This window comes from Garra rufa, chromosome 21, assembly GCF_049309525.1.
Source record: "Garra rufa chromosome 21, GarRuf1.0, whole genome shotgun sequence".
Lineage (NCBI taxonomy): Eukaryota > Metazoa > Chordata > Actinopteri > Cypriniformes > Cyprinidae > Garra > Garra rufa.
The window spans coordinates 27,657,783-27,684,895 of NC_133381.1; the positions used below are offsets into that span (position 1 = coordinate 27,657,783).

The 27,113-nt window shown below is 36.8% G+C and overlaps 1 protein-coding gene across 1 annotated transcript in view; it reads left to right on the forward strand.

The window, feature by feature from the left end:
* Positions 1-27,113, forward strand: part of babam2 (BRISC and BRCA1 A complex member 2) — a 181,689-nt gene that overhangs the window by 18,169 nt on the left and 136,407 nt on the right. The window contains exons 2-4 of the mRNA XM_073826582.1: positions 1,696-1,848; positions 2,612-2,688; positions 19,906-20,000. Coding sequence (XP_073682683.1) covers positions 1,712-1,848; positions 2,612-2,688; positions 19,906-20,000 — 309 coding nt within the window. The 5' untranslated portion in view covers positions 1,696-1,711. The remainder of the gene's footprint in view (positions 1-1,695; positions 1,849-2,611; positions 2,689-19,905; positions 20,001-27,113) is intronic.

The window sequence follows — 27,113 nt, forward strand, 5'->3', positions numbered from 1 at the left end:
GTCCTGCTCAGCAAACTTTAAAGTCATGTAACAGAATTTATAACTTATTGTGACATATTTTATAGTGAAACAGCTTTTAGAATGTGAAAAATTGTAGGGCAAGAGAGGACTTGACTTTATTTGCTGTTATATAGTAAATATATAAATTCAACGGGGTGGGTAGGAAGCTTAGTGAATGAGACCTGAGGAGCAGAAAATTCACCTCTTATCTCTGATTTTGGCTGTTTTGGGTTTTATATGACGAATGGTAAGACCTTAGACAGGGTTGCATTGGCATGGCATTTTGATTTTTTTTTCTTGGATAAAAATGAGGCTGTAAGGGGACAGTTTTTAAGTAGCAGTCTATGGAGGCCATGGAATAAAAGAGTAAAAAAAAGTAAATTTGAGTTTATATTTCAAAATTCTGATTTTATTTTCATAATTCCGAGATTATATATCACAATTTTGATAAGAAATTACATTCTCCCTTTTCCCCTCAGCTCAAAATCATGAGTTTAAATCCCACACTTCTGACATTTTCCCCCTCAGAAAACTCTGTTGAGTTAATTTGAGTAATAAAGTCCGAAATACAACATATAAACATCATATAAAAAAATTCTGAATTGTGTCATAAAATAGGTAAATGTAATATGACGCAGTCTGCTGCAGCAGGTTTACGCTGCTGTCGCTTTAAGACCGGATGCACAGATCAGATATTGTGACACATCTGTATTTCTCCCAACAGGCTTTCAAGTACTGGCAAGACTTTTAAACACGTGCAAATACTGAATGTCACTTTCATAATAATGCTTCGAGTCAGTAAAATTTCCGTCAACTGTTCCTGGACTCGGCAATTATTCCCGAGTCCGAAAAGCTTGAGTCCGAGTCAAGTCCGACTCAAAATGCATCCGAGTCCGAGTACAAGTCCGAGTGCCACAACTCTAGTTATAACTATAGACGTTTTTCCTGAACGCGGAAGTAGGTCCGACTCTTAACTGAAAGAATGCTTTGCATTTCCGGTCTCCAGTGTTTCTAGTCAAAGTAGCATATATTCCAAGCTAATAATCTAATGTTAAACCTATTAAAATGTTTTTAAATAGCACATGGCTCCATAGCGCCATCACTTTGCAATGTCGCAATGGCTGTCATTTGTCAGTGCTTCGCTTTATTGAGTGTGTAGATGACACGAAGCTGTGAACTTTAGCTACATTAAAAACAGATGGACGCTATTTGAATGGGTTCCTATGGAGACCGGAACAGAAAAGCATTCGATCTGACGTTAGAATTCATAATGGTGGCACTCATCGTTTACTCAGGAAAAAGGTCTATAACTGCATATTGTCATGTGGATGTCTTTTGGCCAGGACTCTTACCAGACATGTGAAGTTTGGAGCAGATCGGATATATTTTTATTTTATTATCATTATTAAAGAAATAATATTATTTTAAGCATAATTTATTGTTGTTATTAGTATTTTCCATATAACAGTAATATATAGTAATATATTTTCGATTTAAGTTCAGTTGACAGATTTTCAAAGCAATGGTGCAAAACACAGTAGAGATCTATGTTATTATGAGAAGTCTACAATTATTGTAGGTTTATTATGAAATGGTGGCAGGAAAGATTAGACTGTGGTGGTACCAGTGATATTACTGATGAGGGAAAAACTTAATTCTATACTGTATATTCATGGTGTCTTTTCACATTGACAGAGCCAGAGTTTGGAAGATGAACAGTCTTTCTCCAGAGGTGGCATTGAGCCGTATTTCTCCTGAGCTACGGCCATTACTCTGCTCCGTGGTGCGCAATGGACGGGTTGGCTTAGACTCATCCAACTGTCTCCGGATTACTGACCTCAAGAGTGGGTGAGTGTTCTGTAACCTAAACAAAAACGTAACTTTTGGAGAACAATGCATTTGTAAGTTCTCCAAGTTACAAATATGACTAATATCTTAAACTGAAATAGCCTACTTTTGAATTAAAATCTTATCACAGCTGCTTAATCAGAATTCCAGAAAGTAGAGGGGACTTTTCAGAATTGATCAATGAGGTTATTGTAGGTCACTACTTCCTTCTAGTTTAAAATAATATGAAGTATCATGTAGTAAATGGTTGTAATTCTCCATTTTATGCTGAGCTTTACAGTTCAGGATTGGAAATCATGTCTTATTATTCAAATATATTCATCATCAACTAAAAACTCAACAGCTACAATTAAGATGTTTATTGTTTTTGAAAGAAGTTTCTTATACTTACCAAGGCTGCCTTTATGTGATCAAAAATAGAATAGAATCTACTATATGTGAATTACTACAATTTAACAGAACTGTTTTCTTTTTTTAATACATTTAAGAAATGTAAGCTGAATTTTCAGCAGCCTTTTAGTCTTCACTGTGACATAATCCCATTAAATCATTCTAATATTTGGTGTTATTATTAATTATTATTGGTTCTTAGTTATTAATAATGGTTCTTAATATTAATGTGCTGCTTAATAGTTTTGTGAGAACAATGATATATTTTTTTCAGGATTCTTAGATGTATAGATTTTGTGGTCTTTACTTTATACATGCTTTTTTTCATTGATTGAAGTGTCATTGAAAGTTTTTTTTTCTCTTTTCATTTTAGGTGCACATCACTAATGTCTGGTCCATGCTGTGACAGATTTAAACTTCATATTCCATATGCTGGAGAAACTCTCAAATGTAAGTAGTTGTTCTATGAGTATGAACAGATCAGAGATCACTCATGAATATTTGAAAGTTGATGATGGTGGTTTGCTAGTGATATGTTCCTGCAGCCTACAAAGTTGTTGTCGGACATGCTGAAATAGTGCTGATTTCATGTGTAGTGATGCATTATTGATGTATTACATTTTCAAACTGCAGTGTACAATATAAATCATTGTGTTGTTTACTACAGTACTTCCATGTACATAAAACTGTAGAAAGAATTGATTGATTTGTAAAATACTGTAGAAGGCAAAACATTGTGGTAACTTTTGTTTGGCTTCTGTTTGTAATTTCTGTCATGTTATCATCAATTTTAGCTCTGGGATTTCTTATCAGGTGCTATAAAGTAATTGATCAAAACCTTCCTAAAGCTGAGGTGGCAAACTTATCAAACACCAGTGATATTTTCTGTTTAATGGGGTCCTATTATGCTCTTTTTTTAAGTCTTTATTTTGTCTTGGGGGTGCACCAGAACATGCTCTCATGCTTGGTGGTTTGAAAAATGCATTATTTTTCACATAATTTACATTATTACAATAGCTTTCTTCCCAGCCTGGCACAAATGGCTTGATTAGTTCCAGGTTTGATGAATGCCCGCCTTTCGAAAAATGAAATGTGCGTTGCGATTGGCGAACAGCTTAGATGGCGTTTCAGTACTGCCATGCCCCTTCCCAAAGCAGCAAGTTCTGTGTACAACTGTGCAAGCTAGATTAAAGTGATTCTTACGGTTTAAATATGGATATTTTTCTAACAAAAGCACATCGGTTCGCTAAAGAAGGCTTTTACTGACCCCTCTCTACTATCTACACTGTATAATAAATAAATCTCTTACCATGTCTACGGCACAGCTCTGACGCAACCACCGATGATCGTCCCTCTAGTCCATGCTTGTGTTTACATCAGCCTCTGCTAGGGATGCTCATTTCGGTTAATTTTCCTGACCGACAACCGCTGCTCGTTATCCGATCATTAACCGTTAACTGATAAAATTAGAATAATAAATTCGTTTAAAATAAAAATAGAATGCACGAGTATCTGTGATGATACATAAAAATACAAGCAAATGTTTTATTTTAACGTGCAAACAGCAGCATACAGAGCAACTACAAAAACTGCATTCATATACTAAAATTATCACGCATCAGCAGCGCTTCTGAGAACAGAGAAAATCAGAATAAAAAAAAAGGAATAATATAAATAGGCCTACACTAAATATGTATAAATTAAATAACTACCTAATTAAGATGACAAAACTAAAACACACTGAATCCTTCTATGCGCTTTGAAGAACTGTACCGGTCTTGTTCTTCTCGTCGGACATAAAAACATATAGCAGGCCAGCCTATACCTCAGTTTTTAACATGTGGACATGCTGTACGGATAGACTGGGACGCTGTCTGTTAACGCTTAGATCCATGATAAAAACACTTAACAAAAATCCTTTTAATTTGCGGTTCGGGTCTTTTCATCCACTAGTCATATCTGGAGAAACGTGTTTTCACAGCGTTCAATAGCCAATCACAGACATTTCTGTTGATTACATTATAGCAATGGCCAATCAGAGGCGGCTATGTTACGATCCTCTAACCACTCAAAGTGCCGGTTTCAGTTCTGCTGAATTCTATACCTCCACGAACTCTCTCATCAAAACAAAGAAAGTGTAGACATGATGTAAATAAGAGATTCATTGTACAGAGTAAAGGTTATTTTATTACTTTTTATTAACTTTGTGAGATTGCGATTAACTACAGTAATGTATGAGTGACAGCTTTCCAGTGATTGTAAGGGGAGCGCGCACTTTTTAGACTATAATTCATTCAGAATTTGAATACATTTATTCATGGATTCACTCTCTGATAACCCAATATCGCCACTTGCCATCATGTTGCATAGGCTACTTACATGAGTTACACAAACTAAGAGAAGGTAAAGCAGGTGCTTACTCAACGAAATATTTCTGGACAGCCGCACTTTTACACGCGCCCGCGAGTAAACATTATTTTTTCTTTCACCATGCAGCAAACTATATAAATATATTATATAATTTTATTATTATTATTATTATTTTTTTAACCGTTTAACTGATAGTAATAATCGGTTAAAATTCTTACTGACGGTTAACGGTTAAACGGTCAATATGAGCATCCCTAGCCTCTGCATGTGTTTCAACCCTCTATACCGCACATGGCAGCCGGAGCAATTTGCGGCAACTTTAGTCAATGCTTGCATTTATACGAGCTGTCCTGCGGCTTGCTGAAGCATCCCAGAAGCGTCTGTCCATGCTACATTGCTAAAGTTAGGCGAATCCCCCACCTCGTCCCTCTCCACCTGCCAACGATTCAAATTTCTGTAGGTGGGATTTATCTGAATGATATTCTAATGGAGCGTGTTTTGACATCATAGCATTCGAAAAAAAAAAAAGGCTGTAGTCCAAAGGAGCCATTTGTTGTAGTTCTTGAAAAGGGATTTTTTAAAAACTAAATATCTCACTTTGGAGTGGACTTTGAGATTTATAAATTTCTAGATGTTTTTTTATGCCCAAACATACACACCACACACTGACTAAAATTCAAAAAGTGAAAAAGCATAATAGGACCCCTTTAATAAGTTTATTTGTAATACAATTAGTTCATGAGAATCTTTTTTTTTTGTAATTTAACAAGTTACATAACATTACTTATTCTTGCTGAGGCAGACATCACTTTATACTTAATGAAATAGTTCACCCCAAAAAATATATTTTCTTTCCCGCATATCATTTCAAACTCATAACACTTTTGTGAAACACAAAAGAAGATATTTTGAAGAAAGTTTCAACCATTTTTGTCCATGTTATTAAAGTCAGCGGGGAACAAAAGCCCACAAAAGAACAAAGGAAGTGTGAAATGAATCCATTCACCCAGGGTTATATCATTAACTAAAACTAAAAGCATAAAAAACATTGCTTAAAACAAGAAACATTAACTGAAATAAAATAAAATATTAAAAAAGTGTAGTTATTTTATTTCAGCTAGTTGCTATGGTAATATTTCTCATATTCTTTTAATTTGTTGAAGTGCTAAAAACTAAAACTAAATAAATTAAACAAATTTTTGCTGAGTATATAATAGAGCATCACATGTGGGAGCTCATGCCTAGAAGTTCTTACCTTGTTTATTTGCTTTATTTTGAAATAGTGTAAATGTTATGTGCCTAGCCATCCTTTATTCAAGAAAAATGTTTCACACCAAAACCTAAAGTCAAATTTTGGTCCTCCTTTTCCCATAAACCAACAGCACTACATTCTTTAAAGGGTTGTGCAATGCAGCCCATTACGCTAGTATAAACTTTTTGCAAATGTTAGACCAATAAAACGTATTACACAGATTCTTCAAGACTTCGTAATGGTGGTGCACTGAGCACAATTCTTTCGATTTGGAAACGAGCTTCTGAGAAGGGCTTTTAGAGGTTTTGTCTGAAATGCTTTCAAGTACCACAGCTCAGTGATGTTTAATGAGGTTGGATAGTAATTATAACTCGGCAGTGATCTTAATTGGGAGTTCCTGTTATAGCTCTGAGTCATGAGACACTCAAACACTCAAGCAGTTTTTCACAGAGGCCACATATGAACAAATTTCTTGGAGCTGGAATTGATCATGAAGTCTGACAGTGAGAAATCAAGGTTACTCAAAGCTTTCTTCCTTTTGGAGATGCATAGTTATTGACTTATTTGTAATATTTTGTTGTAATGTGTCTCTTCAGAAGAAATAGAATAACAACTATGGATTGGTTAATGAAGAAGTTTGGTTGTTGGTCATTTGGGAGGCATTGGTACATGCCTGAGGCAGTACTTTTAGTTGTGCATTATCAGAGTGTAGAAATGTAACATTATTGCATTAGTGGCCTTAGTGAAGGTCAGAGCTCAAGTGCAAATTGAAATGGAAAATCAGATTTAGTATTAAAATGGATGCACAGCTGAACAATACACATATTTTAACACTGTCAAAATAAATCGGTAACACTTTACAATAAGGTTCATTAGTTAAACATTAGTTAATGTATTAACTAACATGAACTAACCATGAGCAATACATTTGTTACTGTATTTACTAATCTTTATTAATGTTAGTTAACAGAAATACAGTTGTTCATTGTTTGTTCATGTTAGTTCACACTGCATTAACTAATGTTAACAAGATTTTAATAATGCATTAGTAAATGTTGAAATTAACAAAGAATAATAAATGCTGTATAAGTGCAGTTCATTATTAGTTCATGTTAACTAATGTGGTTAACTAATGTTAACTAAAGAACCTTATTGTAAAGTGTTACCAATAAATCATAGTAATCAGTATACGAATATCATCCGTATTCTCACGTTAAGTAAGATGACTTGTTCCGCTGTTCAGGAAGTAGTCCATTAAATATTTTATTGACAATATTTCCCATGAATTAAAATAAATGTATTTTTTGGCATTGTTCAGATAGAAACATTTGATTGATTTTCTTGGAAAGCTGATGCATTCATCATTATGTCACATTCAACTTTTTTCTGCTTCTAGATAATCAATAAAGATAGCAGAGTTAAGAGTTAGAACTGCTAACTGGGTTTCATTTTACAACTGCCAGTTGTTGACAGCTGAAAAGTGACTAAAGACCTTTTCGTAACTGTTGCCTAAGGATTCCAAACCTATGCAAATGAACAGAGAATCTTCCAGAAATATGTATCCAGGGTTTTTCCTGCATAGAGAATTATGAGGCATTTTTTGCCACCTCTGGCTGTCGACAAACTTCAGACAGGCAGTCACGTACAAGCATACCTGAACAGCATCCATTAGGGCTTTTAGTCCAAAAGTGTGCATTTTTGAAGAAATACTGATATCTTTAGTCAAAGTCAAAGTCAACTTTATTGTCAATTCTGCCACATGTACAGGACATACAGAGAATTGAAATTGCGTTACTCTCTGACCCATGGTGCATACAAGTAACATTAAATACAAACAGTAACATTACATACAAACAGTAACATTAAATACAAAGGTAGAATTAAAAAAAAAAAATGAATAAATACAAATAAACATAATATATAAAATTAAAAACACAATATACAAGTAAGGGCACATGGTAGAGAGTGCAAGCCATGTAAACAATGTAAACAATGTAGTACAACAGAGCTTGTAAAGTGTAAAAGTGTCAGAGCAGTCTTGCGTTGCGATTGGCGAACAGCTTAGATGGCGTTTCAGTACTGCCATGCCCCTTCCCAAAGCAGCAAGTTCTGTGTACAACTGTGCAAGCTAGATTAAAGTGATTCTTACGGTTTAAATATGGATATTTTTCTAACAAAAGCACATCGGTTCGCTAAAGAAGGCTTTTACTGACCCCTCTCTACTATCTACACTGTATAATAAATAAATCTCTTACCATGTCTACGGCACAGCTCTGACGCAACCACCGATGATCGTCCCTCTAGTCCATGCTTGTGTTTACATCAGCCTCTGCATGTGTTTCAACCCTCTATACCGCACATGGCAGCCGGAGCAATTTGTGGCAACTTTAGTCAATGCTTGCATTTATACGAGCTGTCCTGCGGCTTGCTGAAGCATCCCAGAAGCGTCTGTCCATGCTACATTGCTAAAGTTAGGCGAATCCCCCACCTCGTCCCTCTCCACCTGCCAACGATTCAAATTTCTGTAGGTGGGATTTATCTGAATGATATTCTAATGGAGCGTGTTTTGACATCATAGCATTCGAAAAAAAAAAAAGGCTGTAGTCCAAAGGAGCCATTTGTTGTAGTTCTTGAAAAGGGATTTTTTAAAAACTAAATATCTCACTTTGGAGTGGACTTTGAGATTTATAAATTTCTAGATGTTTTGGTTGTTGGTCATTTGGGAGACATTGGTACATGCCTGAGGCAGTACTTTTAGTTGTGCATTATCAGAGTGTAGAAATGTAACATTATTGCATTAGTGGCCTTAGTGAAGGTCAGAGCTCAAGTGCAAATTGAAATGGAAAATCAGATTTAGTATTAAAATGGATGCACAGCTGAACAATACACATATTTTAACACTGTCAAAATAAATCGGTAACACTTTACAATAAGGTTCATTAGTTAAACATTAGTTAATGTATTAACTAACATGAACTAACCATGAGCAATACATTTGTTACTGTATTTACTAATCTTTATTAATGTTAGTTAACAGAAATACAGTTGTTCATTGTTTGTTCATGTTAGTTCACACTGCATTAACTAATGTTAACAAGATTTTAATAATGCATTAGTAAATGTTGAAATTAACAAAGAATAATAAATGCTGTATAAGTGCAGTTCATTATTAGTTCATGTTAACTAATGTGGTTAACTAATGTTAACTAAAGAACCTTATTGTAAAGTGTTACCAATAAATCATAGTAATCAGTATACGAATATCATCCGTATTCTCACGTTAAGTAAGATGACTTGTTCCGCTGTTCAGGAAGTAGTCCATTAAATATTTTATTGACAATATTTCCCATGAATTAAAATAAATGTATTTTTTGGCATTGTTCAGATAGAAACATTTGATTGATTTTCTTGGAAAGCTGATGCATTCATCATTATGTCACATTCAACTTTTTTCTGCTTCTAGATAATCAATAAAGATAGCAGAGTTAAGAGTTAGAACTGCTAACTGGGTTTCATTTTACAACTGCCAGTTGTTGACAGCTGAAAAGTGACTAAAGACCTTTTCGTAACTGTTGCCTAAGGATTCCAAACCTATGCAAATGAACAGAGAATCTTCCAGAAATATGTATCCAGGGTTTTTCCTGCATAGAGAATTATGAGGCATTTTTTGCCACCTCTGGCTGTCGACAAACTTCAGACAGGCAGTCACGTACAAGCATACCTGAACAGCATCCATTAGGGCTTTTAGTCCAAAAGTGTGCATTTTTGAAGAAATACTGATATCTTTAGTCAAAGTCAAAGTCAACTTTATTGTCAATTCTGCCACATGTACAGGACATACAGAGAATTGAAATTGCGTTACTCTCTGACCCATGGTGCATACAAGTAACATTAAATACAAACAGTAACATTACATACAAACAGTAACATTAAATACAAAGGTAGAATTAAAAAAAAAAAATGAATAAATACAAATAAACATAATATATAAAATTAAAAACACAATATACAAGTAAGGGCACATGGTAGAGAGTGCAAGCCATGTAAACAATGTAAACAATGTAGTACAACAGAGCTTGTAAAGTGTAAAAGTGTCAGAGCAGTCTTGTTACTGTCTATGAATAGTGTGAGGTAGTTGACACACCAATGCTGCACAAAGTGACTGGTGCAGGTCAGTGTGTGTGTGTGTGTGTGTGTGTGTTAGAGTTCAGAAAGTTGTGGGGCAGAAGAGGGGAGTGAGGGGAGTGGGGGCAGAGCCGGGAGAGAGTTGAGCTTCCTGACAGCCTGCTGGGTGAAGCTGTCCTTCAGTCTGCTGGTCCTGGCCTGGAGACTCCGCAGTCTTCTCCCTGATGGCAGCAGGCTGAAGAAGCTTTAGAAGCTTTGCATTGGGTGGGTGGGATCGGCTGCTATGCAGAGGGCTTTTTTGGTGAGACGTGTGCTGTAGATGTCTTGGAGGGAGGGGAGAGGGACACCAATGATTCTCTCAGCTGCTCTGACTATGCGTTGGAGAGTTTTATGGCAGGACGCATTGCAGGCTCCAAACCACACAGTGATGCAGCTAGACAATATCTAGCTGCATCACACATATTTACTTCACATTTCTCTAGACAGAATCATCAATTCTATTAATTTTCTACTGAATTGTGTGGTCTGATGAGCATTAGTGGCTTCCATTGCTGTCTCACTATGTTTTCTCTTCCGCAATCGCAGTTCTGACTCAGAGTAAGATCATTCGCTGGTTATCTGTCACTCATATTGCGCATTGATAACCTGCCCCATCTCCTCTTTATAGTTTAAAGAAACTAAAGTCAGATCATTCTGTTTTTGCTTCAAATTTCTAAATTATGCGATCTAATTTAGATTAAAAACTGCTCATGCTGCATGTATGGATCTTTGTTGTTCAGATTGTGAATAAAATGCAGTGGTTGCTTCTAATTTGTGTTATAAAATTTACATTTAGCTTTGTTATTTGAGATATTTCAGTTTCTTAACAAAAATGCATTTTGTTTAAGTAATAATAAAAGAACACATATAATTTGTCTTAAATCTCTCTCTCTTTAAAAAAGAAAAAAAAAAAGTGGTGAGAAAATTGTATCGTCAGTGGGTACAATGTGGGTACAATGTGTGCACATGATCAGGATGGTACCACCTCCTCCTTATTTTGAGCCAGGAAAAACCCTGGTATCATATGATTTCTGAAGCATCTGTTTAATAAATGTTGCAATCAGCCTGCTGTGGAGTTGCACTGTGTGTCCCAGCATCAATGGAATTAATTTTCTCTGTTTATTTTTTTTCTTAGAGCTACTCCAGAGTCAGGCAAAAACAAAGAGAGAAAAAAAAGCAATATTTTAACATTTCTTAACAGTTGCCCACTCTCATTGGTAGGTGGTTCATCATGTTGCCATTCTTCCAGGAAGAATGCTGATTGTTTACTTGTGTTGATACTAATGCTCTGGCCGGAGAGCTGACTGTTGTTTGCATGCAAAGAGAGCACTCCAGTCACTAAACAACGTCCTCCAGCTTTCTCTTTCTTACAAGAGTTTGCGACAGCTGGTATGGTATTTTTTGAGTAGTACCCACCTTAACTACCCTCAGGATGTAAATTTGGGTAGTGCTGCATATTTGCCCAACATTTACGTCTCTATGCCAAGTCCAATGCTATCTCTTTTTAGGTATTTGGCAACAGCTTTTCCAAGAAGCCATCAGATGTGACAGATGTATGACAAACATCATCCAGGCAATTTTCCCTTGTGCTCCATCTGTGGAAAATTACTGCCTTGTGTTTGTTTTGCTCTGTTTTTTATTTTTTATCCATGGAAAAGACAGAGGACAAGTATGAAAAAAAGAAACATAATGGCTGATAAATGTATAATATCTGAACATGCCATGGTCTAAAATCATGTCTTTAGGGACACTGATTAAGGCTAAGCAAATTACAAAAACAATGCATGAAACATGTCACTTGAAACATGAATGTTTAGTTGTTTACTTATACAATACTTCAAAAGTGAACAGCTACTGAAACTCCTAAAAGTACAGGAAATTACCAGAAGTAAAGACATTTTGTGCTTTACCACATCTTTTGCAGCTTACTGTGAAACTTTACATCATTATTAATAGCTTTAATAACGTTAATAAGTTTTTCATATTTGACACATGCAAGAACTTTGAAATAGTTTTTGTGTATCTTCAATGAGAGTAACATATGTTCAGTCCTTTGCAGTGTTACAAACCCACTGTTGTGGTAATCTTCCGTGATACGGAAATGGTTCTTAATAATAAACAAATGAATAGCCTATGTAGCCTACTAAGGGCTCGCAAAATTTCAAAATCTCTGGTAGCCCATCGGGCAGGTACTCTTCAGATTTTGGTAGCCCGAGAATTAATTTAACTAGCCCAAATAAAAAAGACATTATTTTTTAAATAGAGAAAATCAGATAGGTATGGAAGCCCGTTTCCGCCAGGTCAGAAAAAAATTCATGCCTTAAAAAGTCGAAATTATGACTTACTATGTCGAAATTATGACTTAAAAAGTCGAAATTATGAGATAAAAAGTCGAAATTATGAGATAAAAAGTCGAAATTATGACTTAAAAAGTCGAAATTATGAGATAAAAAGTCGAAATTATGAGATAAAAAGTCGAAATTATGACTTACTTAAGCCATAATTACGAGATAAAAAGTCGAAATTATGGCTTAAACACATTGATCACATGACCACTTCACGCCTTCCGTTTTGAATCAAATGATTCGCCCATACACCTTTGAAGTTCCGTTTCCAGGAGTGTTCAAATGATAAACGGGACATTCCAGAACGAATTACCTTGGATTAAAACAGTTTGGAGGTCCACGCTCAGTACACACCTTATTAATAAATGCTATAACATTTACAGACAAGCATAATATATTGTAAAATATGAATGCAACACGCTGAGTTGCGTTTTCTTGGGGTAGAACGGGGCTTGTAAGTGAAACGTGGAAAAACGGCAATCATTATATATATATATATATTAGTGGTGGGCCGTTATCGGCGTTAACGTGCTGCGTTAACGTGAAACTCTTATCGCGCGATAAAAAAAATATCGCCGTTAATCTATTCTCAAATTTGGGTTGGGAGCTGGCTCTAAACTACGCAAGCTATGATGACTTTCACCTTGATAGTTTAACGCGGATGTATACCGAAGACTATAGAATATGGTCGCGCGTTTAAGTCTCCTCCGCCAAAACACAGACGGGATCGCGTCGTCCTCCATTCATAAAAACCGAATCTACTATAGCGAAATGCCACGTAAATTCGTCGTTTTTTGGATTCATAAATCAAATTTTGGTCAGTCACTTAATTCAAATCGCGATATGGATTAGTGTATGTGAAAACTGAAATGCAAAAAGACCGTTTTAATATGAATCCGATATGTTCCGTTTGCCTAGCTGTATGTATGCATTGCGGAGACGAGCTTTTACTACACGCATTCTGAAACACACGTGACGCTCCCGGTAATTTTTGGCATTTTCATCTCACATGAACAGATAAACTCAATCTCCCAAACTGCTGTGAGTGTCACTTTTACCGTTTCATTTGAGAAAACTAGCATCATATCATACTGTATGACACAGAAACTTCACGGCAACCTGTCAAAATAAAAGTACGGTGTAACATGTAATGGGCTGGGTAGGTGTTGACGTTAAAAAAAAACAATCTAATAGGTAGAAAAAATAATTTCATTGTTAGTTAGTTAGTAAACACAAGTACATCTAATTGAACATAATTTATTTTCATCAACAAATTATCATAGAACAGCTTTATGAGCTTTATGATCCATTCTCAAAGACTTTAAGTCATTATTTGGGTAGCACACATATTCTGAATGCCTTCAGCAGAATTCAAATTAGCCATTTTAATCTAGATTAATCTAGATTAATTCCAAGATTTAATCTAGATTAATATAGATTAAAAAAATTAATCTATGCCCACCCCTAATATATATATTACAAATTACAAATTAATGTGAAAGCAAAATGTCTAAGATTGTGTTGAAATTAAAAATGAATGCATTTTGAAAATATTTCAATTCTAATCAATTATTTAAAAATACTGAGCAAATTAAACTACTTTAATCCTGTCACGTCTGTGTCCAATTAAAGGCCCAGTGATTCAATAACTCACTCAAAAACATAAAAGACATTCATTTGTCACCACCTACTGCCATAAAATGTAATCAGCAGAAACTGTCAATAATGAGTGAATTAATTAGAGCAAATCTCTTTAATTAACAAATTCAAAATAAATCAGTTGTAAAACGTTTAACATGTCTTAGTGGAAAGGAGAGTGAAAAAAAAAAAAAACACATATAGTATTCAGATTATTTAATATAAACTAAGTGTACAGGCAAGCGGGTGAACCCGGAATATGAACGCAAGGCGCTGAAATTAATATAATATATATATAACTGTAGGTTAGGCCTAATAATTGTAATGATTTTATGTCAAACAACGAATACATTATATAGAGAAATTGAGCAAAGTTTCAGCGGAGCTTTCAGTAAACCTCTGTTTTAAAGCGCTTCAATTGGATCTCGAGTCATTTAATTCAGAATGGGACTTCAATGAGCCTATCGTGAATCATTTGATATATTATAATAAACTGTATACAAGATTTTGACCTTTTGCATTTTCATTGATTTCACTCTTTTTTTTTCCATTAAGCCACCCCTAATTTATTAATAAGGTGTGTACTGAGCTTGGACCTCCAAACTGTTTTAAGCCAAGGTAATTCGTTCTGGAATGTCCTGTTTATCATTAGCACTCCTGGAAATGGAACTTCAAAGGCGTATGGGCGAATCATTTGATACAGAACGGAAGGCGTGAAGTGGTCATGTGATCAATGTGTTTAAGTCATAATTTCGACTTTTTATCTCGTAATTATGACTTATGTAAGTCATAATTTGGACTTTTTATCTCATAATTTCGACTTTAAGTCATAATTTCGACTTTTTATCTCATTATTTCGACTTTGTATCTGATAATTATGACTTTTAAAGTCAAAAACTTCCAAAGGCACCATTGACAAAGGCGGGTGAGAGTGAGACTTGCTAGTAAATTTCACAATTAATTACAAAGAAACTGCAAGTAAGACATTACATTAATTGTAAAATGTGAAATGTGACTGAAATAGTATTGTCCTGTAAAATGTATTGCAATAATGTTTATCTATAACCATGAAAAAATAATTTTACAGTTTAGAAAGAAAGAGGAGGAAAGACAGGTGAAGAGAAAGGTGAGGAAGGAGAGAGAGATAAATGAGGGAAAAAGTCATAAAGACAAGGCTGAAAAAGAAAGAGAGACACTTAGCCTTGAAAAGATAAAGGAGAGAGGACACATGCAGCAGAAAAATAGAGAGTCTGCCAAATTCAGAGAGATGCAGAGTCTTGAAAATTTGATGGAGGGAGAAAGTGAGCATAGAGAGGCTGGGGTAAAGAAAAGGAAAAAGAGAAAGCTGAAGGAACTAGACACCAATGAGCCAACTCCACTTCTTGTGGAGGTCAAACCTCAGCAAACTCCAGTTAGTCCTCTAGTAAGATCTTTCTTCTTGATGCCAATAGAGGGAGAACTTCCAGTGCTTCCAAGTGTCTCTGAACACTTTGTTCTACAAGCCACTCGCTTCAAGTCCCTGCCGCCAGTGACCAAACCGCCCATGTGTCCTCAAAAGCCAGCTCTTGCACCTGAGGAAGTGACCCTGTCAGGTCTTCCTCTTCAAGAAGATCCTCCAAGTGTCTCTGAACACTTCGCTCTACCAGCTGCTCGCTTCAAGCTCCTTCTGCCAGTGACCAACTGGCCCATGCGTCCTCAAAAGCCAGCTCCTGCATCTGAGGAAGTGACCCTGCCAGGTACTCCTCTACAAGTGGATCCTCCAAGTGTCTTCGAACACGTCGCTCTACCAGCTGCTTGCTTCAAGCCCCTTCCGCCAGTCATCAACTGGCCCATGCATTCACAAAAGCCAGGTCTTTCACCTGAGGAAGTGACCTTGCCAGGTACTCATCTACAAGTGGATCCTCCAAAACCGTTGACGGTTCCTCCACGTCCCACTCCAGCACGTGATGACCTGTTTTCTTTCCGATGCTCCAAAGTGAATCCTCCTAAATGACTGGTGGTTCCTCCAAGCTCCACTCCTGCATCTGATGAATTTGTTGCTCTGCAACATAAAGTGTGTCCTCTCTGCCTGGTGAAACCTCAGCTGTCCACTTCTTCCCTGTTTGAGCCGCCTCCACAACTCATGCTCATCGACATAGAGGATGAGGAGAACGAGTGGAGTACACAGGGAAGACCATTCGGGTCTGTGACTTACCCAAGTCTGAACGCCCCCAACTCATGGAGGCTGAAATAAATCCAAGAATGGCTGCTTGGTTGGAGAGCGACAGTACGGTGCTGAAAGAAGTGGGGGAGAGTGACAGAGAAAAAGAAAAGTGTCATGCTTTCTGTTCACCTGGGCAGAAGTTAAGGCCAAGAAAATGGAGGAGAAGAAAATACGGAAGGAGAAGGAGCAAAGAGATAAAGAGTTGCTGCTTGAACGCTACAAGAATGATCCAAAACTGAAGCACTTATTGATCAACAAGCACAACCGCCACTACTGCTCCTCTGCATGAAAATCATTGTCCTTCCCCAAAATGTCCTCTTCACCTTTAACCTACTGCACAATCCTGTGTACACATAAAAAACTGTGCAAAGTAAATACTGAAAGATGCATGCAAGTGTCCTGACTATTAAAACATAAAAAACACATTTGTGTTTAAATGTTTAAATGTTTCATATGAAACCGTGTTTAATATAAAGTGATTTTCAACAATTTTGAATACCATTTTAATTAGAACAGCTACAGGAATGACACAGTAAATCATATATAATCATATATATATATATATATATATATATATATATATATATATATATATATACAGTACAGACCAAAAGTTTGGACACACCTTCTCATTTATTTGAATGAGAAGGTGTGTCCAAACGTTTGGTCTGTACTGTGTATATATATATATATATATATATATATATATATATAGACTACAGAAGATACTTACATTTTTCCCAGAAGATAAAATAAGTTAAATTTACCCTAATCTTCAAATTCCGAAAGCCATGATCAGCATTAAACAGACTGTGTAAATAATTTTAAATGCAGTCTTTAGTATTGTGATTGAAGAAACTGCTTATATTTAAATGTTTGACAAAAAACAACAGAAACATTAACTTGTACAGGGCTTTAACTTGTACAAATACAACATTAGGCTGAGGAGGTTGTGTTATCCTGTTTGCAGTTGGCTAAAAAGGAAAAAAGTAATAGTTTACAGTTTAATATGATAAGCTATCAAATCCTTATAATCTTGTAAATGAGTAGTGAAATTAAAGAGATATGCTTCAATCCCTAATCCTGACAGTCTGATATTGTCTTGTCAAAGTGCTCAGTGTACATATTGTGCTCATAACACAATTAAGTTTATAATATAAACTACAGTAGAAGTTAAAACTTAATAAGAATGCATTCAAACATGATTTCTTGCGAAGTCTCAGCTTTCACAGCTAACTAGCGATGTTACTAGCTATTATTAGCCTGTCACTGCTGGTCAATTAAGCTGTCAACGTAATGTTAAAAATGACCAAAAAACAAGCAAAAACAAATGTTCAGTCTTAGCTGTGAAAGATAATACCCCGAGATCTGTTTTTATTCTTGTGCAATGGTTTGTAGATGCCCAAGCTGCAGACGAGTGTAGGGATTAAGTACATTTAATTTAGCTCAAAGGGAATCGAATATGATTCAATAGGGAATTTGAACAGAATCGCTGTTTTACGGCTGTTCAGTGTCGACCCGCGATTCATTAAACGAGCCGTGTAACAGAAACTCTGCATTGGATATTACTATCCAGAATATAGTGAAAACACTATATATTAGCACAGTAGCAAAATCGTCAGTTTAAGACATTAACTTGTAAGCACAAAACACAAGATGCTTATCTTTTCTAATAAAAATATGATTTTATTGGATAAACCTAACACATACAAACTAATCTAACATAAACACATGCATTCACACAGGTTGCAGAAAGAGAAAGTGAGGAAAGAATGAGTTTAAAGGAATGAAAATATGAAGTCCCAAGTTTATAGCAATATGTGTAATTGCTTAGACCTGAACAACCATCAATTACTTAATTAACCCTCGTATTGAGTCTCTCAAAGAGGTTATTAAACTTTATATCAAATGCACCAGTTCAGTTAGAACCTGGAGATTACTTGCGTTGCCTTTTTCTGTGCCGAGGGAATTCCTTTCGCGCGTCGCTCCAGAAAGGGGGCCTTCCCGAGGTTGTCGATTGGTTGGTGGTCGGTCGATGTGATGTCTTCTTGGGCGTTGCCTGATGATGCGGAGTTGTGCGCTGGTTAGAGTTCGGATCAGCACAGACGTTTGGGTCACGGCTTGTGGCAAAACTTAACTAGAACACGAAACTCTCAACGGAAAGAAATAAAAAGAATTAAAGTAAAAGACAGAAGTGTAGCGATCTCCTCATGTTTCCTTTAGAGGAGCGGCTGGCATGCAGTCCAGGCAGCGTCGAAACGCGGCGGCACGAACCCGTAAGTGTAAGAGAGCAAGAGTATGGAGTAAGAGCGTAAGAGTAAGAGAGCATTGAATGGTGTCCTGAGTATTTAAAGTCAGCTTTTGGACACATCCCAAATGATGTCTTGACCAATTAAAACATTGTCCTAAGTCGGGGTACTGCTGGTTCCTCCTCCCAAACCATAAATCACAATGTTATCTTATCGGTCCCGTGGTCCCAATTTTCCCGCTCTTGGCAAAGTTAAATTTGGACATGATTTCGATAACCAGACTAAAATACATTTTATAAAGAATTGAATTATAGAAACATTTCAAGAATGCAATTTCGAGGTCACGCATACCAAACACCAATATAAACCATTAAACTATTCAATAGTTATCAAAAGGGACATACACAATAAGTGATTAAAACATAATAGGCAAATGTATGGGTTACAAAGAGTATAGGAAGTTATGCATAGAAATGATGAGTTGCTCATGAGTCCTTTTTATCATCATTTTAGGTGTACATGTGAACAGGCAGTTTCCTGTGCCATACTGTGGATGTAAGGATGTGTTCTGTGAGGGAGGAAAAGGTCAAAAGGGTGTAGAAAGAATTTCAGTGTCCTGTGCGTGGGGGAGCCCACCAACCGAAATCTCTAATGATTGTCATGTGATGTTCAAGATGTGCATCTCTTTGACAATTAATCTTGGTTACTTGCTCCAAAGTTGACAATCTCCTTCCTTATCAACAAGTGTCCTTTTGTGTTAATGTTGCAAGTTCCTAGTTTTAAGCTTCTAGTTTAAATGGTTGCTTCGAGCTGGCTGGCACCAGGGTATCAAACGTCAGATTTATGACGGGGCCTCTTGTGGAATTTGAGTCTGTAGAAGTGTTTTAACTTCTAATCGAATCTCCTGAATTGTCTGATTCGCGCTGAGATCCTACACGAGTCAGGTATCTTTTCTGTTGTACTGATATGAAAGTTATGGAGAGTTGCCCATGCAATATGTCTATGATTCTGAAGACCTTGATTAGCTTGTTCAGGTGTGTTTGATTAGGGTTGGAGCTAAACTCTGCAGGACAGTGGCACACTTGAGGACTGACGTTGCCAATCTGACCATGCATACAAAGTAGTCTTTGATACTTTGATACTGACATTGGTTGTTCGGTCTAATAAGACCATGCATTGATAAACAACCGTGCAACCTTAATTTTTTTACACACAGAGCTTACATGGCAAGTACAGTAAGTACAGTGTGTGAATATCATACAGGCTAAAATACAAATCTCCTTGACACAGTGATATTTGCTTTTTACATGGTTGTTTTCTACAATGCAACTTTATAAAGAGTTGAGTTGTGACTTGGCTTGAACTGGATGTAAATCACTGAAGTATGCCATTTCCAATGGATTATGAAGAATTTTCCAGTGTGATTAACAAGTTTTCTTCTTACAGGGGATATTATCTTCAATGCCAAAGACCCAGAGCTGCCCCCAGACTTTATCTTTGGAGAGGATGCTGACTTCCTTCCTGAACCATCAGAACTCCCGGTGCGTATTAAGAATATAATTATATGATGTCATTACCCTGCATTCTAAATTTAGAGAATTTTATATAAATATTGTTACAAAACAGTAGTTTAGTAGACTAGCTATACAAATATTGTAGTTATAAATAGTAGTGAGAAAAAAGATAAGTACAAAAAGATAAGTCTTTTTGCTTAATATTAAAACAACGCCCATGCAAGTTGATGCATTCAGTTTAGATCTTCTCTGTACAGCGAGACCAAATTTAACAAAATCGGACCAATAAAAATAGTCTTGTTTTAGTGAAGTGTTTATGCTTGCTTTAGGGTCACTCTTACCCCCCACAAAAAATTTTCTCAAATCTCCAGTGAACCAAAAATGCGCTAGCCACAGGCTAAACTTGTTCAGAAATACACACAACAAGACAGAACAATAGCTCTGTTATGATTGAATATCTTTGAAGTAGCAGTGCAACAGAGCTTTTAGCTGTTTTGACTTCCTTTAGTGCAGTTAGTTAAATCAGATGCCTGGTATCGATGTGCGTGGTCGACTCAGCAGCCAGATTTGACCCGCGGGGCTTCCAGAGTTCTGAAGAGAGAGTGTTGGTGAATTACATAAGCATTGCGTCTGCGTTTAACAGTGTCCTTCTTCTGGTGCCGATTTTAGGATTGGACGATTAGCAACAGAGGCAGTACTGCTGCATAGCACCTTCAAAAACAAGCATCCCAGACAGAAAAACTAGCTAGGCTTCGAAACAGTCATTCATTTTTTTAAAGGAATGTTGTTGGGGTTTTTTGTTAGGGTTAGGGGGTTAAGAATATCACGTTTGCCATAAAAGAGTCTCTGTGTTTCTCTACACATACAGTGTGCCGCATACTTGTTGGCAATCACAGAGGTCAGACATTTTTTTTGTAGTTGGCCACCAGGTTTGCACACATCTCAGGAGGGATTTTGTACCACTCCTCTTTGCAGATCCTCTCTAAGTCATTAAGGTTTTGAGGCTGACGTTTGACAACTCGAACCTTCAGCTCCCTCCACAGATTTTCTATGGCATTAAGGTCTGGAGACTGACTAGGCCACTCCAGAAACTTATTCTTGAGCCACTGCTTTGGTGTGTTGGCTGATTGTTTTGGGTCAAACCCATCCACGACCCATTTTCAGGGCCCTGACTAGCTTTAATGCCCTGGCCCTGACTGTACATGGCCCCATCCATCATCCCTTTGATGCAGTGCAGTTGTCCTGTCCCCTTAGCAGAAAAACACCCCCAGAGCATAATGTTGACAATGTTTGACCTCCATGTTTGACAGTGGGGATGGTGTTCTTGGGGTCATAGGCAGCATTCGTCCTCCTCAAAACACGGTTTTGAGAGCTCGATTTTAGTGTCATCTGACCACAACACATTTACCCAGTTCTCCTCTGAATCATTTAGATGTTCACGGGCCTGTACATGTGCTATCTTGTGCAGAGGGACCTTGCGGGCACTGCAAGATTTCAGTCCTTCATGGTGTAGTGTGTTACCAATTGTTTTCTTGGTGACTATGGTCCTAGCTGCCTTGAGATCATTGACAAGATCCTCCTGTGTGGTTCTGGGCTGATTCCTCAACGTTCTCATGTTTATTGAAACTCCACAAGGTGAGATCTTGCATGGACTCGTGGTCTCGTGACCTGTATAAAAGTCACCTGGGAGACAGAAATCTTGCTGATTGATAGGGTATCAAATACTTATTTCACTTGTTAAAATGCAAATCAATTTATAAGTTTTTTGAAATGCGTTTTTCTTGATTTTATTTATTTATTTATTTTTTTGTTCTGTCTCTCGCTGTTAGAATAAACCTACCATTAAAATTATAGACTGATCATTTGTTTTTCAGTGGGTAAACGTACAAAATCAGCAGGGGATCAAATTTTGACGAATAATAATAATAATCGTCTTGCTATCGTCAAAGGCATCAGCGACAGGCGATATCTCTGACTATCGTCGATACGCGATACTATCGTCTATTGGCACAACCCTAGATCAGACATAACATTATGACCACTGATAGGTGAAGTAAATAACACTGATTATCTCTTCATCATGGCACCTGTTAGTGGTTGGAATATATTAGGCAGCAAGTGAACATTTTGTCCTCAATGTTGATGTGTTAGAAGCAGGAAAATGGGCAAGCATAAGGATTTGAGTGAGTTTGAAAAGGGCCAAATTGTGATGGCTAGATGACTGGGTCAAAACATCTTCAAAACTGCAGCTTTTGTTCCTGGTCTGCAGTGGTCAGTATCTATCAAAAATGGGCCAAGGCTCATTTATGCACGTGGAGAGCAATAGCTGGCCTGTGTGGTAGAGGTCGACCGATATATCGTCTGGCCGATATATAATAATATATTATTAATATATTAATAATAAAATGCATTCTAATTACTTGTGGGCGGGTCGCGCGTGGATGAGATAAATCGATAATGATGTAAACATTAACTACATTTTCTAAAATCTGAACCTGAGTTATGTGGTCACGACTGTGGCGCCAGCTTTCTTTTAAATATATTTTGATGATTGCCCCTGATGCTCCCGCACCGCACCGTCCTCTCCGTCACCTCAGATACTGCGAGTTTATACATATATGGTCAGGTCCAGATGTCAGTAAACGTTATTTTTTTCAGCATGGATTTGGCCTATATAAGTGTGCAGCGATGGGAAAATCAGCTGTTAAAATGAACCATCCATTCATCATATCATCATACAAAACTAAGAATTAGAATAATTGTAATAGGAAGATCGTGTGCGGTTAGATAAATCAGAGAAAAAATTTAGGTTGCGGGTGGGTGGCAGGCGGATTACACTATTGCCTGATTTTGCTTTATTTCGTCGTCAAAAGTAAGATTTTGCTCTTTCTTGTCATCAAAAGTATTCTGAAACAAGTCACAACTGAGCCGCTGTGCATCTCCATTTAAACAGCGCTGTTTCGTTTAACGTGCGTTTTTAAACGAATCTAGTGAAATGATTCAATTTCTCATTCATAAAGAGAGTCATTTGCTTTATTCAGGAATGAATCAGCTGCTCGAACGAATCAAATGAATGATATGATTCAGTAATTAAATCAGTGTCTTGCCGCCATCTGCTGGCAGGTCCTCTCAGTTATATACATCGTTTAAAATGTCTGTATTCAAAATTTTATTTAAAACATTAAAGTTTCACATTAATCTCAGCTCTTAAACTTTTATGTAAATGATTAACAGTTTTTATATTATCTGTTTTATATATTTAATACGGTCACACTTTATATTAGGTGGCCTTAATTATTATGTACTTAAAGTACAATGTACTTAATGTGGTCATATTGCATTGCAAAACACTTTTGCTTCTATTAAGGTGGGATATGGGTAAGGTTAGGGGCAGGTTTGGTGGTATGAGTAGGTTTCAGGGTGGGTTAGGGTGTAAGGGTTAGTTCAACAGTGGTAATTACAGAAATTAATTACAAATTTAATTACATATAGTTTTTAAAAAAATATATAAATACAATGGAAAAACACGTATGTACACAATAAGTACACTGTACCAAATTATTAATTTAAATGTAAGTACATAGTTGTTAAGGCCACCTAATGTAAAGTGGGACCTTTAATACTTGGTCAGTTCGATTTGTTTGGTTAACTTTGGTTAAATCTTTTATAATAATACTGTGCAGTGCACAAAATCAAGATCCGAAAGATGGTTCCTTGTGTTCATTGTTCATGATGTTAAGTTTAGAAATGATGTCCATCCACTTATTATTAGTGTGACATTTTAGCATGCAAATAAATGGAAGAACTTCAAAATATCAGCCCTAAAAATCGGCCAAAAAAATCGGCAGCACATATCGGCCATTGGCTGACCCTGACCTCTAAACATTGGCATCAGCTATAGAAAAACCCATATCGGTCGACCTCTACTGTGTGGTCCGATCCAACAGATGAGCTACTGTAGTACAAATTGCTCAAGAGTTAATACTGGTTCCGATGGAAAGGTGTCAGAATACACTGTGCATCACAGTTTGTTGCGTATGGGGCTGCAAAACCACAGACCAGTGAGGGTGCCAATGCTGACCCCTGTCCACCCCCACAAGCACCAACAGTGGGCACATGAACATCAAAACTGGACTACAGAGCAATGGAAGAAGGTGGCCTGGCCTGTTGAATCACGTTTTCTTTTACATAACATGGATGGCAGGGTGCATCACTTACCTGGAGAACACATGGCACTAGGATGCACTATGGGAAGAAGGCAAGCTGGCGGAGGCAGTGTGATGCTTTGGGCAGTGTTCTGCTAGGAAACCTTGGGTCCTTTGTTGCATGTACACCCTTTCATGGAAACGCTATTCCCTGGTGGCTGTGGCCTCTTTTAGCAGGATAATGCGCCCTGTCACAAAACAAATATGGTTCAGGAATGGTTTGAGGAGCACATCGAGTTTAAGGTGTTGACTTGGCCTCCAAATTTCCCAGATCTCAGTTCAATCAAACAAACATCTATGGGGCATGCTGACATAACAAGTCCAATCCATGGAGACCCCACTTCACAACTTACAGGACTTAAAGGACCTGGTGCTGACATCTTGGTGCCAAATACCATAGCACACCTTTAGGGGTCTAGTGGAGCCCATGCCTTGACGATTCAGGGTGGTTTTGGCAGCAAAAGGGGGACCAACACAATATTAGGTCATAATGTTACGTCTGATCGGTGTGTGTGTATATATATATATGTGTGTGTGTGTGTGTGTGTGTGTGTGTGTGTGTGTGTGTGTGTATATATATATATATATATATATATATATATATATATATATATATATATGTGTGTGTGTGTGTATATATATATATATATATATATATATATAGATATATATAGATATATACACACACACACACACACACACACACACACACACACACACACATTTGTGGACCTCATTCTATTTATTTAAGATTTTGTTTATTTTCATTGATATCTCTACATTTATTTGCAGATTGTAACATATTTATTTAAAAACATGCAACAAATCTAACCTCAAAGTTATGTGTCAGACCTTTGTGAGTTTACGAAGAGTTAGTGGTCAGAGACATAGACTGTTTTAGGTTCACTTGAGAAATTTTACAGATCTGCAGGATTCTCGATATGTTGTTCTGCCTTTCAAATCATGCGTTGTTAGATGGGTGGCATATCAAATCTGTTATTACAAACAGTCCATAGGTCAAACCTAATAAGAAACCAAATAAGATTCCACTGGCCATTGCCATATTGAAGTAAATACTATTCTATTCTATTGATCGTCAAAATTTACTGGCATCTCAAAGTGGCCCCAGATTCCTCTTGTGGTGTGTTAAATTACTCAAAAATCTCATTATTAATGGGAATTTATCATATGGGTTTGTTCCTTAGAGATGATGTTTGCAAGGGAGACCGAGTTTGTGCAAGACATGGTCTAGATTCGTCTGGACTGTTGTTAAGGCTCCTCATACCCTTATTGCTTAAAGCTGTCCTCTAGGCTATTTTTAAGGAAGAGCGGAAAAAAAAATCCCCTGCTTATGTCACAGTCTGTGAGACGGTGACTATTGCTCACCGTCTCTTGAATGCAGCTGAAAAAAGGAGGGGGGAAGCACCTCGTTCTGCCCATGTGTTTGCTTTGTGTTTTAGCTTCTACGTTATGGCATGTGTGTGTGCCGCCATTCGGTTTCTTTTCCAAGGATATTTTTTCTTACGCTGGTTTGCAGCTACTTTTCCTCTGTCTTGTTCTTCATCCTGTTTATTCTGCACTGGATTTTTTTTTTTTTTTTTATGTGTAATCAAACATGAGTGATCCAAAATGCCTGGGGATATTAATATGCCACATCATAGGTAAACATAATGTCTAAAACAGGTATTCATTTGTTATGTATGTTCTTATTCTGCCTTGTTTATCTTATTTGCTTTTATCCTTCCCAGACGGTACTGCTGGTTTAATTCGTCTGTCAGTGCGTCTCATGCAAACTGATAATTTTCACATTGGCATGTAAGAGACTCAGGATCAACAATGACCTCTTGTGTCCTGATCTTTTACTCCTCAGTATGCAGCTCTGTTCTAAAAGCTAGCAAGCTGCTTTGCTGTCTACTGACTATATTGACATATTCCTCAAAGGCAAAATTGAATGTATTATAGAACATCACAAGTAAATGCACATAGTCAACAAATCAGAAGCAAGCAGGAGGATGTACAGTCACTCATTTGGCAAAAGAGTGACAACATATGAATAATTTTTCCAAATAAATTTTACTGTTCACAATCACATGGCCCAGGGTGGCGAGTCTTCACAGTGTATTGTAAACTGTAAATGGAGTTAATGTATAAATCTAAGTACAATAATGAAGTTGTTTTGTTTAGTTGCGATATATTCGCTTGTTTGTGAAAACAATGTGGTTTAAATTGTTGCTAAGCTAACAACAAAAATATCTCACTGTTATGTTTAATGATTCTAATTTTCACATCACCACCGTTCAGATGCTGGACACAGGCTTGTTTTCCAGCTACATGGATTATTGCAGAAATTTCACACTGCTTTAAGGAATTTCTGATGTCTTAGCAAAACTTGGGGCTGTTTACAGTCTGTCACAAGTATTATTAGCTGCTAACCACCATTTTGTTTCCGTGGCTTGAAGGGTGGGTTTATGTGAACAGCTGACACCAGAAGATTTACTAAGGTGTGAAAAGAAATTTTGTGTGTTCTCATCAGGTACTTTTTACTCATTTTTAAAGTTTCACAATTTTCCTTCATTTTAATTTAGTAAATATGTGACTTACTACAGAGTTGATGTTGCACTTATGATCCCTGCATGATTGTCCTTTTTTCCCTTTTATTTTAATGTCACCTTAGAGATTGATCTTAAAGGAATGGTTCATTCAAAAGTGAAAACTCTGTTTGCATTTAACAACTCATATTCCAATGTAGTATGGCTTTCTTTTGTCCATGGATCACAAAAGGAACAATTTGGAAGAATGTAGCCTAAAAATATCAAAAACACAGAATAAAAATATTGCTGGACTTAGGACTGGGCAGTAAACAATATCATATTGATATATATATGGTGTGTATAATGATTCTGTTCATCAATTTGCACTGGCTACCAGTAGCCGC